The following is a 22,252-nucleotide window of genomic DNA, read 5'->3' as shown; positions in this document are numbered from 1 at the left end:
ATGTTTCATTTTTTGTGTAAACGCGAACAATTGAGAAAACATTCACAAAAAAATTTTGTGATAAACACAAGATTGAATTTTCAATCTCTTATTATTTCATTATTCAACTGATAATTTTTGTTATGATAAACTTGGTTATTGTAACATTATAGTATGCTTCGAGCATATTCCAATATTTATTCCATATTCCAATAATTATCATTTTTTAGATTGAAATGATAGAAATGTCATTATAATTTTGAAAAGCATAATTTAAGTCATTATGAGAGTTCTCTAATATATATATATTGATTATAGAATTTGTTGCACCATCGATTAACAATTTTCAATGAATCAACTACCTATTTACTGAATCGTACTTAAGAAAATTAAAACTGATTATTAATTTCTAAAAACAATATCTCCATCTATCATAATTTTTACTTTAATATTTATATGTCCTATCAATATTATATTATTTTATAATAACTTTATTTTTACTTTTTTAATTAAATTATTTATATACTAAACTGATAAACTTTGTACATACATTGACTGTATTAATATTCAAATATAATCTATTTTGAAAATTATACATAAAGTTCTATAACCATGAACTTAATCGTTTCCGTTCCAATTTAATATTAATATATTAGTTTATAGTAACTTATTTTCGATTCATTATATATCAATTATATTAGGATGTTCCATAAATTTCTTTCTTTTTTTTGATACGAAATAAATACGCAATATTTGCTGTTTAAGATTGATTTATTGCATTATATATGAATCGTTTTCCTCATTTTCTTCTGTCTTTCAGAAAGTCTCATTATTTCCTCTTTCCAAAATTTTTGTGGCTTATTTGTAAAATATTGCGTTTTTATTTCGCTTACAGAACTATTTATCATGGAGAAAATTTTTTAATGAACAATTAATAGTTGGATGGAGAGAAATCTGGGGAATACGGAGGATGCGGTAGAATTTCTCAATCAAACTGTAACAGCTTTTTTCCTATAACCAATGCAACATGCGATTTTGCATCTCGTCAATTTTGGCTGTTTTTCTGCTAAGGTGGCTTTCAATTTATCAAGCTGATTATAGGATTTGGTAAAATACTATAAAAAATAAAATAAAAAATAATATAAAAAATAAAATAAAAATAATATAAAATAAAATAAAATAATATAATATAAAAAATAATATAAAAAATTGATGGTTTCACTTTACAGAAAGAGCATAATAAACATTTCCAATCTCACTAAATAAATAAAAAAACTTTCTTCGGATGAAGTCCAGGTTTCGCGACAGTTAAAGCTCTATTATCCTCGGACAAAATGTGTTTTCGATGCACATTTTGATACAAAATCCAAATCTCGTCTCCAAGTTTCTTTAAGTAAGGATCTCTTTCATGTCGCTGGAGAAGTAAATCTCACATAAAGATGTGATTTATAAGACTGGTCTCCATCAATAGTTGTGAAATCCAAACTTCACATCGAATATATCCCATCAGGTAATTATGTATTGTTATTCTGAAAATTTTAGTGGCATCCATTATTTCTTGCACATTATATCGCGAATTTTCAACATGGCTTTGATAAGATTCGTATCCGTCGTTGCTATGCGGCCGCTGCGGTCTTCATTTTTCAAGCCAAAATTGTCAGCTCTAAATTTCTTAAATCAATTGTGGATGATCGTAATAATAGTCGTAGCACTCCCGTAAACGGTACAAATCTCGTCTGTAGTATCATTTGCACTATTACCTTTCTTAAAGCAATGAAATGCTGCAAATGCTTCCTTTGGCTATCCATACTGAACGGTATAAAAAAAAGTTTTAAAAGAGATTGTTACTAACATATTTTAAAAGAGCTCTGAGACGACTAAAAAAGATGCCATAGACGGCAAATAAATAAGCCTGCATGTTTATGTAAATATAGTCATTTAAAGTCATGGTTAACGTTATGCGAAAGAAAGTTATAGAACATTCTAATATATTCCATTACAGATTTTATATATTTTAATATATTTTAACATAAGCGATATTATTTAATATTATAGTGATGCTTAGTTTTGTATCCGGCTTTTTGTCTATTTAAATTTTAAGTACTTAAATATTCGTCATTATATTTATCAATTTTTGAAAACTTTATAATTGTTTTCAACATTCAAATTAAATATTTAACACTTGAATTTATGTATTTTGTTGAATATATGATATATTACTTATACTTTTTTTTTTTTTTTTGCTCAATTATTATAAACTATTAATGTCGAAAAATGAAACTCGATGATCGTCCATTTTGCATGTGTCGATTATACTTCACATTCATATCTCACATTTTATTCTTTTTTTTCATTCAATTGAATTCGTAGAAATCATTTAATCAAATAAGAATTCTATTTTCGATCCTAATTGCGAACGCTAAAGTAAGTATTACTATATATTTGTATTCTATACTATATACTATATATTATATATATTCGTTCATAGATTTAAAATAATCCAGAACGTTTCATAAATTCGAGACATTTTGCTGATTGTTCAATATTTGAGTTATACCTGTATTTTTCCGTTTACTTGAATTTTATCTACTTGAATTACAAAATTTATGGTCTCAAGAGATAACTCTCATTAAATAAGTTTATTATTTTTTTTATTTAACCTATATTTATTAAAAATATTATAAATTATTTTACTTTTTTACTTTCGTCACATCGATTTTATGATCTGATTTTATAAAACGTTTTATTTTAGCTTTGTCTCGTTTTCTGTAACAAAAGAATATATATATATATCATTATAATTTAAATATTTAATAAAGAGAAATTATAAAAAATATATAATTAACAACTATTATAATTTTACACACATATTCATGCATACATAGAGAATGAATATTTAAATTATATTTTAAATATTTAAATTATTTTAAAAGAAGATAACTTGATATAAAATTAATGTGATTAAAATAAATATATATATAATTGAAAAATATATAATTTTATATGATTTTATATGATTGTATAAATTAATTATTAAGTATCTTATACTTACAATTTGATATTAGTAGGAGCAATAATATTTCTCTGTTGAAGAGATTTGAATCTATCTTTCAATAGATTACCAGTTGGTTCAGAATTCCGCAAATTTCCAGTTAATTCTGAACCTAATTTAAAATCAAGTTCCAAAGGTTCAAATTTAACTTTACTAAGAGTTTTAGTGCCCACTGTTTTAAGTATTTTCTTCTTTAATCTCTTTTCGTGTAATACTTTTTCTTTCTTTTCTTTAGCAGCTAACTGTCTATCTAATACTCTTAATTTATATATATCTGAAATCTTTTTTTTCTCTACTTTTTCTTGTTGCTTTTTATGTACCAAATTTTTCTGTTCTTTTTGTTTACGTCTTTGCACACGAGTTTTTTTTTTATTTTTAACAGGTGGATTTATAGATTTTACTATTGGATCATTATTTTCATCTTCATTAAAATCTTGATTATCTTCTAATTTAAGACCTTCTGACATTTCTTTTATCAAGTTATCTTCTTTTTCTTTAAGTGAAACCTAAAATATAATTTTAATGTATAATTATTTATTTTTAATTTTATAAATTTAATTAATAAAATAATACCTTTTTGAACATTTTTGTGGTAACTCTATTCAAATGTTCTTCTTCTTTTATAAGTTCCATTTCTTTTTGAGCTACTTCAAGTAATAACTTTTGATGATCTTCAAATGAAGGATTATAGGATGTACCTGGATGAGGAGCTTCAACTGCTGGAATATTAGAAGGTTTTTTGTGCAAAGAAGAAGGTATTCTCTTTTTTTTTATTCCAAAATGTGTTAATGTATGTCTTATTGTGTCCGAAGACATCCAATCAATATTAATGTCTTTTGTATTTTTTTCTTTCCATATATTTATATTAAATTCATCTCTTTTTGGTTTATTTAATTTTTTCTTTGCTGCAATCATTTTGTTTTTCAATCTTAACTTTTCTTTTAATGTCAAAATATTTTGAGACTTTCTGATAGCTTCTTTTTTTAAAACTAATGCATTTTTTCTTTCATCTTTAGTTCTTACACGATTTCTTTTTGTTATTGGATCTGGAACGGCTGTATGAGGTTTTAAAATGTTAAAACATCGTGGTTCTTTCAATTTTAATAATTCTCGACGTTTTTGCTTTGAAAATATTTCAGGTGCTATAGAAATACTGAACAATTCTGAATCCTTGTGAATCGCGAAAGAACCTAACCTTTCTTCTAATTGTGAATTTTCCAAAAATTTTTCAATATCTTTTGTATCTGTATATTTACGCCATGCTTTTTTTGTTTTTTTAGAAACTTTACGTTTTTTCGTTTTAATTGCAGGCATTTTATTGTGATCAATAAAATTATATTATTCAGCACAATACTTAATATAATGTGATTTTCAATTCGAGCTTGAAATTAGAGTTGCAAGAAAAATTCCCTATTGTAGAAAAAAATGATATGTAAAACTATATTTTATTTTTTATTTTTGAACATTATATTTATTATTATTTGAGAATTAATTATTATTATATATTTGAGAATTAATAATATTAGATTTTTATACATTTATATATATATATATATGTATGTATATATATATATATATATATATATATATATATATATATATATATATATATATATATATATATTATTTATATATTTATATATATATTTTATATATTTATTGTATATATTTATTAAAAAAAATATCTTGACAATATCATATTTCAAATTTCTTTATTGTTGATAAATTGATTCTGATTGTTTCTTGTTGAAAATAAAACATATATCTTTTTTTAAACTTTACTGAACTTAAAACTTTATTTCTAGGGACATAGAACTTTGAAGATTTTTTTTTCAAATGTTTAATTTCTAAATTATATATAGAGTCCCAAAAATATGGAAACATCTCTTAACTAGAGATTCCTAATGTAATTTTAAGTAATATTTTTCTTTGAAAAAATATTTGTTTCGATTTTGTTAATGAGTTATTAACAAAAAAACTAACCTAATCAAACTGCATAGCATTGACTATACCGCCGATTGACCACGAACAAATTCAAGCAATATATAACGAAGTATTTAAATATAACAAATATTTTTTTTCGATACAAAATTATATCAAATTATATTATGAACAATAAATATAATTATAATATTCAATATAATATATAATATTCAATTATATTCAATTATGCTATGCGTTCTATGATTGGTTAGTTTTTTTTGTTAATAATTTGTTAATAAAATCATTAAGAAATCTTCAAGTAATGAATGACCTCATATTTTTAGGACATTCATATTGTATATGAAATTAATTTAAACAACAATAATTTTCAATTAGTAAAATAATAATTTAAAAATCAAATTTTACAAATAATTTAAAAATTAATTTAAAAAATTTATTTTACTTCAATTTTTTATTATTTCAACCTTTTAAAAATATTAGAAAAAAATGTATTAAAATATTTTTTTAATTAATGAATTAGTTATGTTTCAGTTCGATATTATAAAATTTAAAAAAAAATAAAAGCTCTTGAGCAATTTAATTGTTTAATATGCATATTCAATTCAAATTCATTTAATAAAATGAAATGTAAACTTGTTTTTGAAATTCTTAATAAAAGTTATTATTTGCTTCATCGAATATTGATTAGATTATTGGAGTTATACATATATATTTTGAAATTTCTATATTAAATAAAAACAATTTTCAACAAAATTTTATTTTATATTTTTTTAATAAAACAATTATACATTCGAAAAAATATCACAATTTATTTTTTAATTTTTTTTTTTATATATAAATTTATTATATAAATTTTTTTTCAATATGATGGATCAATTCTATCATTTATAAAATGTAAATGTTGTTTTTTGAAATATATATTAATATGAGAAAGATTTAGTTTTAGATTATTTTTTTTTATTATATTATTTATTTTAAGATTATTTAACTTTCGATCAAATAACTTTCAATATTAATTTTCATATATACACATAACATATTCATTAATATATATAAGAATGAATAAATAAATATATTACTTATAAAAATATAGAATTCTATATTTTTATATTTCTATATAGAATTCTATATTTATTTGCAATATAAAGAATTTAGATCTATATGTTATTTATAATTTCTAAATTTTTTAAAAATTCTAAAATTTAATTTTAATTTTAATTATTAATATTGTAACATATAATTTTATTTTATTCTGATAATTTGCATAAAAATGGTAATGTTCTTATTATCTATATCTATTTATGATTTCTGGCACGAAAAAATATTGCATGTTATGTTAATTTTATATATTATCTATACATTATCCTTATAAAAAAAGAATTCTATAATATCTATTTTATGCCTGTACCACCTGTGATTCTAGAACAGCTGGCAGCACTTTATTTGTATGTAATTCTATCGATAAACAAAAAAATTGTCTGCTATTTCATACTAATCATTACGCAGAATTTTTTTATGCAAGTTTTAGTAATATTAATTTATTAAATTAATTTTTTAAATAAAAAATTAATATTAAATAATTGTAATATAAAAACTGCCAATTTAAAATTGTAATATATTTTGACAGATGATAGGTTACGCAAGAAATAGAGAATGCGTAATCAATCAGTAATATTAATATTCAGAAATATTTCAGAATAGTATTGTGAAAATTTGTTATTGTGTAATAAATATAATTCTTATTTTTAATTATATTTTTCATATTTTGCATGTTAATGCTATGTGATAAATTCAATATTTATATATAAAAGAAATTTACACAAAATTTATTGTGTTTATATAAAATGGAAGTACCAAAACAACGAAAGGTGAATATTTATTTTTTAATATTTTTCTTTAATCTTTTTATTTAATATTTTTATGTAATCATATTGATTAATTATTATTTTGTCTTTAATCAATGATTTAAGATATTTTATTTTTCATATAAAGAAAATATTTACTTATATCTTTATGTAATATATAATATCACGTTAATATCATATAACAGTAATAAATATTGTTTAATAATAACAAGAATTTAAAGTTGAATCATCAATGTATAGATTTTAAAATATTTATTTTTATTAATAATATAAGTTTAGATTATAATTTATAAAAATTTAAATATGTTTAACAAATACACATATAAAAATATAACATATATACATATATAAATATAATTTTTATATGTAACATATAAAAATTTTTTTCTGAAATTTGTTGTTTTATAAGATTAAAAATTATATTTATATAATTTATTATTATGTATTATATTATATATTATATATATATAATTAAGATTAAAAAATATATATTTTTAGAAAAAAAGAGAAGAAAAATCCAAGTTTTCTATGGAACAACAGATACCAGATGTTCCAACATTGGAAGAATTTGAATGTGTTCTCGAAGAATCTCCTACAAATTATCCAAAAGGAGAAGGTGTTGAAAATATGGAAAGTGAATTACATTCTGCTGCAATTGACACTGAACTCTATGAAAAACAATCAGTTCAAATAATTTCAGAAGAAACAGAAGGATTACAAACTATAAATGACAAAGTATTTAATTTAATTTTTTTTATTTAAATTAAAAAAATTATCAAAATAATATTAATTAAAGTTATAGTTAAAGAATTTTTTATAATAACTTATTATTTAAAAAAAATTAATGATAATATAATACATAAAGAAATGAATCATAAAATTTTAAAAACGATTTTGAGAAAATGTTTAATTTAAATATTAATATAATAATATTATATTATATATTATAATATAATATAAATGTTTAAATATTATTTTCTATATTCAAATATATTTTAAACAAATTGTAAGTAATTATAATATATTTTTTAATAAATTTTAGACCAAAATTAATAATGAAATTGGAAATAATTTAACATCAGCATGGAATAATTTAAATGAGAAAGTGGAAGAAGTTATAACATCGATTTCTACAATAGATTTAGTAGATACACTTGATGGTTTTAATAATGGAAGTATAACAACAAATTTATCTCAAGATTCAAATATATCAAATTCAAAGAACTTTATATATGATAGACGAACAAAAAATCAATCAGATTCTATCATAAATCAAGTAGATGATATACATATTTCTTTTAAAGAAATTATACCATTTACAGAGAGCCAATTAGCATCATTATATTTCAATCAGGAATTAGCATGGATTGATATGTTTATTTCAGAATTTGCGGAAATACAACTTAGAAGTAATGCAATTAGACAGCAACATAGATTACATGAGCTTTTAATGAATTATCTTCGTGTAAGAAATAATTTAATTATCAATTCTCATGAATTGGAAATTTTAAAGAAATCCTGTAGAGAAATGCAAAAACAGTTATGGTGTTTAGATAAAGCTTGTATTAGAGAAACAGGAGAATGTCAAGATGGAAATCCTGTTGTTGCTACACATGAATATTATATTGCACGTTTTAATCAGCAGACACTAGCTGCATTAACTCGAAATTTATCAACAATAAAAGATCTATTACATAATACTCAAGCATTATATTGTTATGAAGCAGAAATGTTAAAATTTCAAATTGAATATTATATTCAAAGAGTTTGCATATCTTGTAAAGAATTTATAAATCTTCCTCATAATGCACCCGTAAATTTATTACCAATACATGTACCTTCTCAAACAATTCCACAATTAGTGGAAATTAGAATGTGTATAACTATATTATTCAATTTTCAAAGAAAATTATTAAAAGATGGTAAATTTGTAACAGATACTAGAGAATGGCTTACACGATTAATAGCAATCTTATTGAGAGTAGCAACTTGGCAAGATCATTTATTTATATTGAACCATATCTTGAGATGTCCTGGTGGAGTAATGAATTGGGCTCGCAGTTATGTTCAAACTCCAATATCACAACAACATGGAAAATTAGGCATATCTTCATTAAATGATCCATATTTAGATCATATAATAGCTACATTGGCTGTTATTTTATTACCCATTAAGGATAGAGAAAAATTTCTCGAACAGGTGTTTATAAATACTTACTTCTAATTAAAAATACATAATTTAGAAATAAATAGTTTAATGACTTTTGCCAATTTTGACAATATTAATCTTTTTAAAAAAAAATTATTTTATTATTAAAACAAGATTTTAATTGGGAAAAAATATTTATTTTTACAAAATAAGAAAAAATTGAAATCTAACATAGATCTAATATAAATTGAATATTATCCAATGTTAATCTATATTAAGTTATCCAATGTATCTTGATAGCAAAATATTCAAAATATTGGATAAATAATATTTTTCACAATAATAATTTTCAGATATTATAATTCCAAAATTTAATTTAAAATCAATATTTAAAAAATAGATTTATTTAAAGAATATAATTATATAATATTTATGAAATATTTGAAATCATAAAATATATAATTCTTTATTTATAAAAATGAATAGAAATATGATTTTGTCAAATAATTAAAATTTTATTTTAATGATGAAATAAAAGCATTTAAAAGCTTAAAACTAAAACAAAAAATTAAAAAATATTATTAAAATTGAAAGTCATTATTTAATGATAATCAATGAATTGATAAAATTTAATTTTTAATTAGGTACAACAATCATTACAAGATACAATATGTAGTCCAGGTGATACTGTTTGGGTAATGTTGGATGAAGAAGGAGAAGAAGATGAAGATATTGCCAATGTTGGTGCAAACTTATTTGAAAGTGATCTTATTTCGTTATTAAATCAAATTCCTTTTAGTAAAATATTTGAACAAGTATTATGTATCCAATATCAAAATGATGATTATCATCAAAATAAAACTTATATTACACATCATCATTTGTTCCGAATGTTTGCATTTTTTACAACTATTATTAGACTTTTAAAACAAGGCTTGAAAACATATGACTCTCCAAGATATAGACAATTAACTAAACGATTAAGTGCATTAATTAAAGATATTGTACAATATGCTAATGATCAATGGGAGGAATTTGATAAAAATCAGGTAAATCATATTATTAAGAATAATTTAATATAAATTTGTAATTATATTTTATGTACTCTTACATTTTAATTTTATAGATTAATGATGTATCAATATTGAAAAAACTTCAACTTGAATTTGATTGTTTTTTTTTGAGAGCAGTTTTATGTATATTTTCTTCACGTCGTTTAGGAGCATGGCAATATTTAGCTTCTCTGCCATATGATTTAATATCATCTAATACTCTATGGCAAATATTTTATATTTTACATACTGATTGTACGCAAATAGATATGCATGTTTCTAATAGATCTACTCATGGTATGTATAATTTTTTAATTGAAATAAACATTTTTGAAATTGAAAACTATAAAAATTTTGATATTATGTTAATGATATTAAAGATTGGATAAATGAATTAAATTCTTCACAACTTTGTACAAAATTTGAAGAAAAATTAAGTAGTATGCCAGGAGATGAATCATATTTTCTTTTAACAACTTTTGCTAATATGGCTTTAGCAAGAACTGAGCAGGATTATGATTTTGTGAAAACAACAACAATAGATCTATTTCAAGTATGTATTATTATTGTTTATATTATATATCATTTTTTAATATTTAAAAATAATGATAATTACAGATTGGATTTCTTAGTGAAAAAACACAAGATTCTTGTTCAAAAGATGCTCGATCTCTTCTGTCAAATTTAACATATAAATATCCTTCATTACTATCAGATATTTTACAAAAATTACGAGATAATTTTGTATCAGCTGGAAAGGTATAAGAAATATATTTTTTTATAAATAAATATTTTTAAAAATTTAACTTTATAAATTTTAGTTAAGTTTATATCTATTTACTGATTTAAAATTATACAAATGGATATTACAAGAGAAAGATATAATTATTCTTTCTACATGGTTACATCAATATTCATTGACATCAACTGAGAATCATTTGGCCCGTTTAATCCTTACTCACTTAAATTGGGGATTTGATGAGTAAGAGTTTAGTAATATAGTATAATAATAATAATAAGAAAAATAATTCCTAATTTATTTTATATATATATACATGAAAAATCATTTAAAAATAGAATTTAAATTTTTATATTATTGTTATGTTTAAAAAATAAAAAAAATGCAATATGTATTATATAATTACTTGAAAAATAATGAATTATAATATAATTATTTATAAAAATATTTGAACATTAATATATAGCTTATATGCTTTATATCTGGAATAAATATATAATAAACAGAATATATATAATATATATAATAAAAATTTTTTGCAACATATAATATTTTTAAAATAAAAAATTGTAGATTTCATATAAACAATTGTTTGAAAAAATATTGAAAAAAATGAATTTTCATGTTACGAAAATTTTCAAAAACTTTATGAATTTAAAAAATAATAACTAATTTATAATAATATTTTAAAAACAGTTTAATTTTATTAAAAATTATTTTTTAAATAATTAATACAATATTTTTTTTGTTTTTTTATAATATTTATGATATTTATTGTTGTTTTTTATTAATTCAATAGTTCATTCCATATGGATAATCATACTTTTATGAAAAACTTTTTATTTTAATTTGATAACTTAAATTTATAATGTACTTGAATATTTTCACAAAAAAAGACAGAGATTTAAATAAAAATATAAAATTATATAAAATATAAAATAATATAAAATTTATGTGTAAAAATATAATCATATATTTTTACAGAAATGATAGTTTATATCTTCCTATTGATTTACATAGACGTATAGCATTATTAATTGTTGAACTTACTATGAAATATGTACCTGATTCTTCTGTCCAAAATACTTCTTTATTAGTAGAAGGTGTTAAACAGGTATAAATTAAATATTAATATATCTATAATTAACAAAATAAATTTTAATTTTTTATATATATTTACATTTGTAGATGTCAACAATAATAAGGCCTCAAAATGCTGAACATATTTTTTCATTATGGGCATGGGATATGGTTTCTAAACTTAGATTACATCAACTCGATCAAACTGAAGCACTTTGTCATTATGCACTTTTAAATCCTACTGCAGCTTTTGCTCATGTACCAGATATGGATTCTGATTTAAGTTTAGAAATTTTAGTCACTGGTATACGAGAAAAGCAACCTATTGCATGTTATGTAGCAACACTTATGACATTATGGGGCCATTCTATACCTTTGATATGTTTAAAAGGTTTTGGTCAATTAGAAATATTACAATATCATTGTAAATATGAACAAATGCTTATATGTTTACATCATATAATACCATTATTTTTGGAATGTGTTGACTCATTACTTAAGAATGATAAATTTATTAGTCTTGTTATTTCTCTAATTATGGCTGATAGATCTTATATGAAAGTGGCTAAAAGCCTTATAACTCCTGAATTTCCAGGAACAATACTGAAACAATTTTCAAATATGATACATTCACATTTATATAATTATAAAAAGTAAACGATATTTTATGTATTTTGTAATTTGTTTAATATTATTAATATTGAATAATATTTTATTTTTAAAATGATATAATTTGTTGTAGATATCATTTACAGACACCAAAAGAATTTGTATATCTATGGTTGAATACATTTATACATATACCAGATTGGAATAAAGATCAAAGTGTATTATATTTAATGGACATAGTTATTAGTGCTGCATTTTTTCATACAGATGCAAAAGAAACAGTGGAGCATATGTTTCAGAATCTTTTCTCTGTAAGATCAATTTTTATTTACTATTAGAATTTTATTATATCGATATATTAAATATTGTATTAAATATTGTATTATAAGTAAAAACATTAAAATATTTTTTATAAAAAGCTAAAACTAATGTCAAGGTTTTTTACGAAGTTAATTTCATTAAATTTATTCTATAAAATGTTGTTATAATATTTAAATTATTAAAATATTATTTTTTACTTGTAAGGAATTAATATTTCAATATTTTATATTAATTTAAAAATATTTTCATTTTATTAGCTTGCCACAGAGGAAATTAATGAGGTGTGATCTCTCTCGTTCTCTTTTTTTCTCTTTCCTCTCCTTTCTTTTTTGTTTATCCTTAGAATATAAACTTATTATTACAAGATATTAATCTACTTTTATATTTATACAGATACATGTAATAATTATATTAAAGTATTTTTAAAATCATATTTTAATAAATTATTTTCAGAATGCATCTAATCGTAATGTGATAACATCATTTGGATCATTTTTAAATTGGGCAACTGGTTCTTCAAATTCGATTAGTCTTTTAGGAAAATCTACTCAATCAGTATGGGTTGCTCATCAAATATTATTAACTGAACAATATAATAGAGAAATTAAAACTGGATTATGGCATGAAATTTTAAAGGAATTATCAGCACAACCTAATATATCATTAGATACTGCTATTAAGGTATTTCATATTTTTTATAACATTTAATAATTTATTATATATATTTAATATATTTTTAGCGAGCTTGTGTAACTGTAAAAATGCAACCATTTGGAATTAATGGATTATCTATATATCGTTGGTCACAACAAGCTCTAGATACACCTATAGGACATCCTATTCTTCCTCTTTTATGGCAAAATTTTTTTGCTTTATTTCTTGCAAGAGTCCCAACATTATCAGGGTTTGTTTTACAAAAAATTTTATATTTTTATTTTTTATATTTTATATATCTTGGTTTTATATTAGTAATATATTAATAATATATCTGTAATAATGCAATTTATTTTTTAGTGTCATTGATCATGGGGGGATTGGTGAAAAATTTTTTGAGGGCATGATTAATTTAAGTTATTTAAAAAAATTAAAAAAACGTTTACATGATACTACAACATATTTCCAATTAAAAGGGGAAAAAGATTTAGATAATGGAAAACCAATCACTGATGATAAACGTTCATTTTATTTTAATGTAGCAAAGTATGTTATATATAACATATAAAACATAAATGTAAAAATTGTGAAAAAGAATATTATAAATTAATTTTATTATTAATCATTAATTTTACATATTTTTACATATTTTAAGATTTTATAAAACTTTAAGTTTGTGGCTTGAAGAACCAAGATTGCATGAACCGGGTCTTTATTTACCAGCTCTACCTCCACAATATATGTCACAAAAATTAGTTTTACTTGTTCAAGATAACTGGGTAAGTTTTAATTTATTATATTTATTATAAATAAAAAATATTAAAACAATAAATATTAAAACAGTATTAAAGTACAGTATATAAGAGTGATTCTATATCTAAATCGAAAATAAAGAATAATATTTTTTAATAGTAATTTAATTTTAATATTAATTATTCTTTTTTTCATTTTCAATAATTCAATAATATAAATATAAATTAATAAAATAATTAATTAATAAATATGTTATTAGTAATAATTTGACATTAATATCACTTCATATAACATAAAAAAATATAATACAAAGAAAAAGATTTTCAAATATATCTATTAAATAATTCAATTTTTTTTTAACTAAGCTTTTTACAAAATGTTGTTTTTTATTTTTAATTTAATTTTATATATATAATTATTTTATATTATTATTAACTAATGAAATGTATTATAAATTCTATTTTATCTCATTTCTTTCATGTTTGTTTAAATAGACACCATGGTTAGAATATATTGATTATTCAGCCGTACAACAAAATCAAATGATGGCTGTTCAAGAATGGGAATGTGCATGTAATAGAAATCAAGAAACTTATCAAAAAGGAAAAAATGTATCGACTTTACTTTCTGAAAAGATTCCACCATTACAAAGAATATTTAAACGATTGACTACATACGAATATTCTGTTTCACCTCCACCTTTAAATTGCAATCAAACAATTTTTAATTGTATACCAAAAGAAAATATATATAATTCAAATTCAGTAATTGATCTCGTTAAACCATATCTTAAGATAATATTAGATTATGCTCAGACATATAATTTAATGATTTCTGAACATACTGCAGTAGATTCTAGCTTTTTGGAACTAGTGCCTACACTTTATAAAGAGAATGAGAATCAAGTAACATTGCATGCATTATGTGATCCAGCACCTCCAAATCAGAAACACACTAGGTCAGGAACACCACCTACTGTGCATTGTGCTGGTCCAGCAGTAATTACAGTTAAAGTAAGAATAATAATAATAATCTATGATTTCTCTTTCAGAATTAAATAAAATTATTTTATAGATTATATTATATTTATTATTTAATTTATACATTTATAGGTACTTGAAGCACACATTAGTGATGGTATTGATCATATGATAACACAAAATAGAGCTGAATATGAAAATTTATTAATAAAAGCAAGTCAACCACCACCTAGTAAAGTTACTCAAGGATGTCTTTTTATTGATCATTTAATTGCGTATGTATAATATATATTGTTATATTTTATGATATAAATTGAAATTTTAAATATAAATGTATATTAATTAAAAATAAATAAATAATTTTTTATTTTCAGGATGTTAGAACATGAAATATTAATAAATCGAACTAATGAAAACACTACGACATTATACAAAATCCAAGAAAGTGGAGTTAAATTATTTTATCATCTTATAAACTCTTATACAGAAGAAGTATCATTATGTCCACCAACAAAACAACTTATTACTACTTGTCTAGAAAAATTAGGGCAGGTAATTATAATTATAAAAATTAATAAATATAATTTTAATGTATTATATTATTAATACATTTAATTAATTATAATATTAATATATATTAATCTTAATAGTCATTCATTAATGGAGAAGAAAGTCAAGGTCTACAATTATTAAATACTATTATGCAAAAATCAAATCTAGGTGGTTTACTTGGACCTTATTTTACACCTGTTGCTGGTAGTGCTTCAACATTTTTACAAATGTATCAAACTGTTGTCGAATTTTCAACAAGCACAAATGTCGATCTCTGTTTTGTATTATTATCAAAAGTATGCTATTTGTGTTATTTTTATTTCTTATAATATTTTCATATTTTATTTTTATTTTTATTTTTATTTTAGTTTGATGTAGGAATCTGGTTAAATTATAAGCGTCCAAGATTAAGTGAACGATCAACATTCATAGATTTGATATCTAGAGCTCTTTGTAATATGGGTCTCAATCCAGAAGAAACTAAATTGATATTACATGAGGTATTTATATTTAATAAATTTCATTTTATGATAAATGTATAAATACTAATTCTATGATATTTTATAACATTTCATTCTAATTAATTATACAACAACAAAATAATGTATTCAATATTGATCAGTACGACAATGCGAGTATTCTTATATGATTTAGTCTTGTTTGTTTCTAATCGTCAACGATTTCCCATATATATATATATATATTTTATAGATATGACAAAACATGTGATATAATAAAAAACAAATCAATTTCTATTTTAAATAATGCAATCAATAAATACAATGTTTCATGTTACCAATTTGAACGCGATTATTATTTATTATATTATATTGGCCGAATAGACAATAACGATTTTATCATCATATTTAATTAAGATTTGATATAAAATGTTACAAATTATTCTATACTTTTAAAATCACTGCAGATTATCAGATTATTATCTTATATTATCTTATATATATCTTATATATATCTTATATATATGTTTGTTTTTAATTTCAATAGTTTAAAGACACTAATTTTTTAAAATACAAAAAATTTGGATTATTATTATAATATGTAATTTAAATTTTTAATTATAATACATATCTATAATTTCTAATATTAAAGGTAATTAATCAAAAAGATAAAATAAATAATATTTTTGGAATATTTATTTTGTTATTCAAATATATATTATCCAATTTAATAATATGGAATATTATTTTTTGAAAAAATTTTATTAATATTCTATTATGATATTCTATTCTCTTTATCAATTTAAAGATTTTAAGAATTATCTAATTAATGTTTTTTTTTTGTAATAAATTTTTTCTTACAGTTATTTAGAAACCATTTACGACTTATATTATTACATGAATTTCCTGAACATTATGGCGAAGTTCTAAGTGTTGTATTAAAAAGTAGTGAAAGTCAAAATTTATCACTAGATGTTTGGCGTGATTTGCTAGGAACCCTTAGTGGTAAATCAAAAAATGCTTTTTTGAGTAATTCTAAAATTAGAGATAATATTCGTCATTATGCTACTGAACAAAAACTTCTTTCTCGACAAGAGGTTCGTTTTTTCAAACAAAATATATCTATTTTCTGTTTATAATATTTAAAGTAAATATACAAAGAAAAATAAATATATTTTTAATTACAGGTACACGATACAGCTATATTATTAAGTAAACATTTTATGCAAGAACGTTTACAATATGGTCTTTATGGATTATATCCAAAATATAGAATCTATAATGATCCATTAAGTACATTCCTTGGCATGATAGGTCATGCTCTTGTTGCACTTACACTACAATCTGATCGAGGTTCATTAGGAGATCAATGTAAGCATTTGAAATTTATATTATATACAAAATATTTATAATTTTTTTTAAATAAAATAAATATTATCTATATATAAAAAAAAATATTACATGAAGTTTTGAAATAGATTGCTTATTATAAAATTATAAGCATTACATATAATTTGAAAAATATATGCAACAATAAATTTTATATTCTAGAATTTAAAAAGTCCACTATTATTATATCCACTATTATATTATATCTGTATTTATATGATGTTTTTTGAAAAATTATGAAAAATCTATTTTGAAAAATATCATTTATGATTAAATTATATAAATTCTCTCTTTTATGTTCTTCTATTGTTAATACATATAAGTTTGATATCAATATATAATTTATTACAATAAATTACTTTAGAACTTTAGAATTTTATCACATATATGTATCTCACTTACAAATTTATTGATATATAGTATTATTTCTGTGCTGCACTATTTATTATATGTTATATATATAAATAAATACATATAAGTAGACAATGTGTATTCTATAATTTATATATGGAATTTGTTGTTATACTTACATATTTCAAACTAAATATTTGTTAAATAAATATTATAATAAAACATAACAAAAAGTCATGTAATATTTTTTTTATATTTATGCTTCTATAGTTTAATAAAAAAAAATTCTATATAATATATATATAATTATTATATTATTAAAGTGTGCGAGAAAATATGGCCTGTTTTAAGTGAAATGTATTCACCTTGGATTACACCATATTGGACGCGAAATTTGAAAGAACCAACTGCTGCATGGATTCAACAGCTTACAGATGACCGATCAGTTTTATTACCATGGATTATTGCAGATGGTCCATATGCTAATAAATTTGTAGCAATTTTTGTCGAATGTATTCGTTTCATTAACGATACTCTGCCAGCATCTAGCAAAATACTTTGTTTTGTCTGGCAATTTTATGTTACTAATTTTGCACATGCTTCAATTAAAGATCATATCTTAAATGTTATTCATGGCAATTTTCTATCATTACCATGGGATCGTTTTTATCCATGTATAAATGATGTTGAATTAATGGTAAAAGTAATTGATCAGTATTTGCCAGATAGTCATTTATTCCTTGGAAGTGTATTTACATGTGTACATTGGCCACTTTGGATAAATGATATATTAGCAACACAGCCACCAACTATTGTAGCAAGAATGCACGTTTGTTTATTAAATTTATTGGTAAAATTATCTAATGAACCAAATGTTAGACAGGTAATTTAAAAGAATAATATTAATTTTTTATTACATAAAAATTTTTAAATTCATAAATAAAGAAATTTAATTTTAATTAGTTTACATATATCATCAAAATTATTAATGATATTAAAAAGAATTTTAGAGATTTTGATTTTTATCTTTTTATCATTTTTTTTATTTTTTAATGACATTATAATAATTATATTTTTCTTGTTAAGCATATAATAAAATAGATAAATTTAAAACATAGTTGAATTATAATGTAAACTTTTATAGACTGGAGCTCTATAATACTGAATTTTCAGTATCATTTTTTATTTTATCTTCTATTAATTTTAGTACATGAATAATTTAAAATTTTTATTTTTTTAAATTTTAATATTTAAAAATTTAAAAATTTACAATATTTAAATAAAAAATTTTTTTTAATTAAAATATTTAGATTTTTTTAAACAAATAAAACTTTTGGAAATATACATATTTTGTTAAAAATAAATTACTATGCAAATTATTAAGAAATTTAAGTGAACAAATAAATCTAGTTATATAATAGATTTTATTTAAAAAAAATTATTACTTTTGAAATGATTATAAAAATTAATTTTAAATTAAATTAATTTATAATTTAAATGATAAACGAAAAATATAAATATTAATACAAGTAATACAAGTAACAAAATATTCAACTATAATCAATAATAGAAAGAATTTCATTTAAGATACTCGCTTCAAATTTTTTATATTTTAAATGCATTTCACAATAAAATCTTAAATCATTTAATTTAAAATAAAAAACAAAACAATATCTGCAATAGTTTTTAAAAAACATAATTTGTAACATTTTATTTAAAACATTTAATAATATATAAATATACTATAATATAAATATAATATAATATACTATAATATAATATAAATATAATAGAAATATAAGTATAATTTTAAATATCAATAATATATTTTCAGACTGATAAAGTAATTCAATTAATTATGGAAGCTGAAAAATTTTCTTGGCACTTGTTAGATGCTATTACATATGATCATATAATTAATTGGCATGTTATGAGTTGTGATTCAAGAGTTGTTCTCCATGTTTGTAATGATCAATGCCATCCAATAGATATTGCCATACATAAGTATATATAATTTTATTTTATCAATTTAATTATAATCTTAAATTACAAAGTTTATAATAAATGTTACATTATATAGTTTGCTAAAGGTAGCAGCAGGCTATGATTCTTTGATGAGCCATTTTCATCCAACTACATTGAAAAAAAGACAACTTTATATAAGATCTTCAATAAAACTATTAATCACTTGTACAACTCGATATAAATCTTTAGTATCTACAAATCCAAAAATATTTAACAATACATTATCAAAAATGTTAGATGATATGGAAGCTGTTATTATAAACAGTAAATATAATATGTTTATGATCTAAATTATTATATATATGTATAATTAAAAGTGCAATTAAAATATAAGAAAAGATCTTCAGCTGTTTCAGAATCACAACAAATTCCAGAAGCAAGTTTATTGATTACTGAATTGCTTCATGCTATAAATCAAAATGGATTTCTTATGGAACATCTTCGTGTTAGTTGGACAATGTGGCTTTCAAAAAGAACAGATAGTAATCCAATTCTCATGAGTATACTTAAAGTCATTGGAACAACTGTTACTTCACCATCTATATTCGGAGATTTAATGGAGGCTGCATTAGAAGCATATTTTAAATTTAATGGTATATATATAATTTTGTTATCAAAATATATTATTAAAATTAAGTATTATTATATAATTAAGTATTATATATATATTTTTTGCTTATTACATTATTTTTATTTTTATTGTATAATTTTAAAGACTTAATGCAAAATTACTAATTATAAATATTTGTTAAATATTATGTTTGATTTTATACAATTTGATATTAAGATAATTATACTTAATATTTAATATATAACATCTTAATTTATATGACAGCATTTGAAGAATTTTCACCAACTTGGGCTTCAGTCTTAACAATTTTGCAATCAATAATACCTCGACAACCACCAGTAGAATCTTTCTTAGTTTCTGAAGGAAAGCTTCTTGCTTTGTACTTTATTTTACTTAAGCGACTTCCATTATGTCAAGATATTAGAGAAGAAGGAGTGCTTCTCATAAATTTAGTTGACTGGATCTCTGCTATTAGGCCAACGTAAGTTAAAATTATTATTAAAAAAATTATATATCAATACATTCATATTTACTTGAATATTATTGTTTTAGGAATATAAATGAAGAAAAGTTGCCTCTCCTTTGGGCTAAAACATGTGAATTAGCATATAGACAATGTCAATATAATGAAAATACTAGAATAGCTGCTAGAGCTCTTAAAAGTTTAGCACGATCATTATTAACAATTGCTGATGATGGAGGACAAGGATGGGGTATATTAGGAGCTATTGGCCTTAAGAAAAATTCCAATCTTTCAATGAGGTAAATTATATAATAATTATATATATATATATTTATATATTTCATATTTATAAAATTATAATATATAAATTTTAAATTTTTTAATTTAAATATATTTTTTATTTAACTTGAAAATTATGCCATAAAATAATAGATTTTATATATTATATAAAAAGAAATATTAAAATATTAAAATATTAAAAAAACTCAAAACAAAATATTAAAATATGTTTTTTTTTATTCTTTCTCCTGTATTTATTAAATGTTTATTAATGTTTAAAATTTATTATTGCGACATATTATTTTATCTAATATAAAAATTTAATTTTTATATTTAGGTGCAAATTTTTAAGTCGTGCAATAGGGGTATATTGTTTAGCTCAATTACCTGAATCAAAATCGGAACATCAGATGATAAGATTCACACCTCATTCACCTGGAGTAGCATTATCAAAAATAAGTGAACCAGATATAATAGAAATTCGTCCTAATTCAGAAGCAATTAAAGGTATGCAATCTTTAGAAGGACTTGTATTAAACAAACAATATGTAACGCTTAAAGGAGATATAGAACGATCTATTAAATTAATTAGAGATCCTGCTAATTCTTTACATAATGCAACAATAATTATAGGTATATTGACAACAGAGCTTTATAATCAAAGATATTTGCATGTCTTAATAGATTAATATAATTATTTTTTTTGTAGTATGATCAGAATGATACAATAAGTAATTTTATATCTATTAATTTACATTTTATTAAATTTTATTGTACAAAAATTGAAAATAGTTTTCTACATAAATATTATAGCTCAATTTAATAAAATTTGTAAAATTTGTGTAAATCTAGTCATAAATATTTGATTTATTAATATATATTTATATATATTTATATAATTTTATATTGTATATAATATATAATATAAAATATATATAATATATATAATATGAAAATAATTATTTTCTTTAAAAATAAAAGTTATGT

The 22,252-nt window shown here is 21.0% G+C and overlaps 2 protein-coding genes across 4 annotated transcripts; one reads left to right on the top strand and one right to left on the bottom strand.

Annotated features, from left to right (window-relative positions):
* Positions 1 to 1,679: 1,679 nt before the first annotated feature.
* Positions 1,680 to 4,457, bottom strand: LOC412688 (ribosome biogenesis protein NOP53). Its single transcript, XM_396143.7, has 3 exons — positions 3,605 to 4,457; positions 3,032 to 3,537; positions 1,680 to 2,745 (listed from the first exon to the last, which is right to left on the bottom strand). The coding sequence occupies exons 1-3, from the start codon at positions 4,343 to 4,345 to the stop codon at positions 2,670 to 2,672; spliced, it is 1,323 nt and encodes a 440-aa protein (XP_396143.4). The 5' UTR covers positions 4,346 to 4,457; the 3' UTR covers positions 1,680 to 2,669.
* Positions 4,458 to 6,741: 2,284 nt separating this feature from the next.
* LOC727278 (ectopic P granules protein 5 homolog) lies at positions 6,742 to 22,018 on the top strand. Of its 3 annotated transcripts, XM_026442729.1 has the most exons (30): positions 6,744 to 6,843; positions 7,339 to 7,575; positions 7,883 to 9,040; positions 9,634 to 10,038; positions 10,116 to 10,338; positions 10,422 to 10,594; positions 10,660 to 10,800; positions 10,863 to 11,023; positions 11,765 to 11,894; positions 11,969 to 12,513; positions 12,603 to 12,780; positions 13,048 to 13,071; positions 13,244 to 13,471; positions 13,531 to 13,694; positions 13,805 to 13,990; positions 14,100 to 14,223; positions 14,692 to 15,210; positions 15,310 to 15,452; positions 15,552 to 15,729; positions 15,828 to 16,025; positions 16,098 to 16,229; positions 17,051 to 17,284; positions 17,375 to 17,558; positions 18,251 to 18,810; positions 19,762 to 19,931; positions 20,008 to 20,216; positions 20,300 to 20,545; positions 20,788 to 21,004; positions 21,076 to 21,285; positions 21,603 to 22,018. In XM_026442729.1, exons 1-30 carry the CDS (start codon positions 6,820 to 6,822, stop codon positions 21,952 to 21,954), a joined length of 7,653 nt encoding a protein of 2,550 aa, XP_026298514.1. In that variant the 5' UTR covers positions 6,744 to 6,819; the 3' UTR covers positions 21,955 to 22,018. The 3 variants fall into 3 exon arrangements, with proteins under 3 accessions (XP_026298516.1, XP_026298514.1, XP_026298515.1); XM_026442730.1 differs by lacking the exon at positions 13,048 to 13,071 and having other exon boundaries at positions 21,603 to 21,954; XM_026442731.1 differs by lacking the exons at positions 20,788 to 21,004; positions 21,076 to 21,285; positions 21,603 to 22,018 and having other exon boundaries at positions 6,742 to 6,843; positions 20,292 to 20,434.
* Positions 22,019 to 22,252: the final 234 nt, after the last annotated feature.

The sequence above is a fragment of the Apis mellifera genome, linkage group LG9, assembly GCF_003254395.2.
Source record: "Apis mellifera strain DH4 linkage group LG9, Amel_HAv3.1, whole genome shotgun sequence".
NCBI classification, from domain to species: Eukaryota; Metazoa; Arthropoda; class Insecta; order Hymenoptera; family Apidae; genus Apis; species Apis mellifera.
The sequence above is the reverse complement of the archived record's forward strand: the minus strand, read 5'-3'. Positions and strand labels throughout refer to the sequence as shown.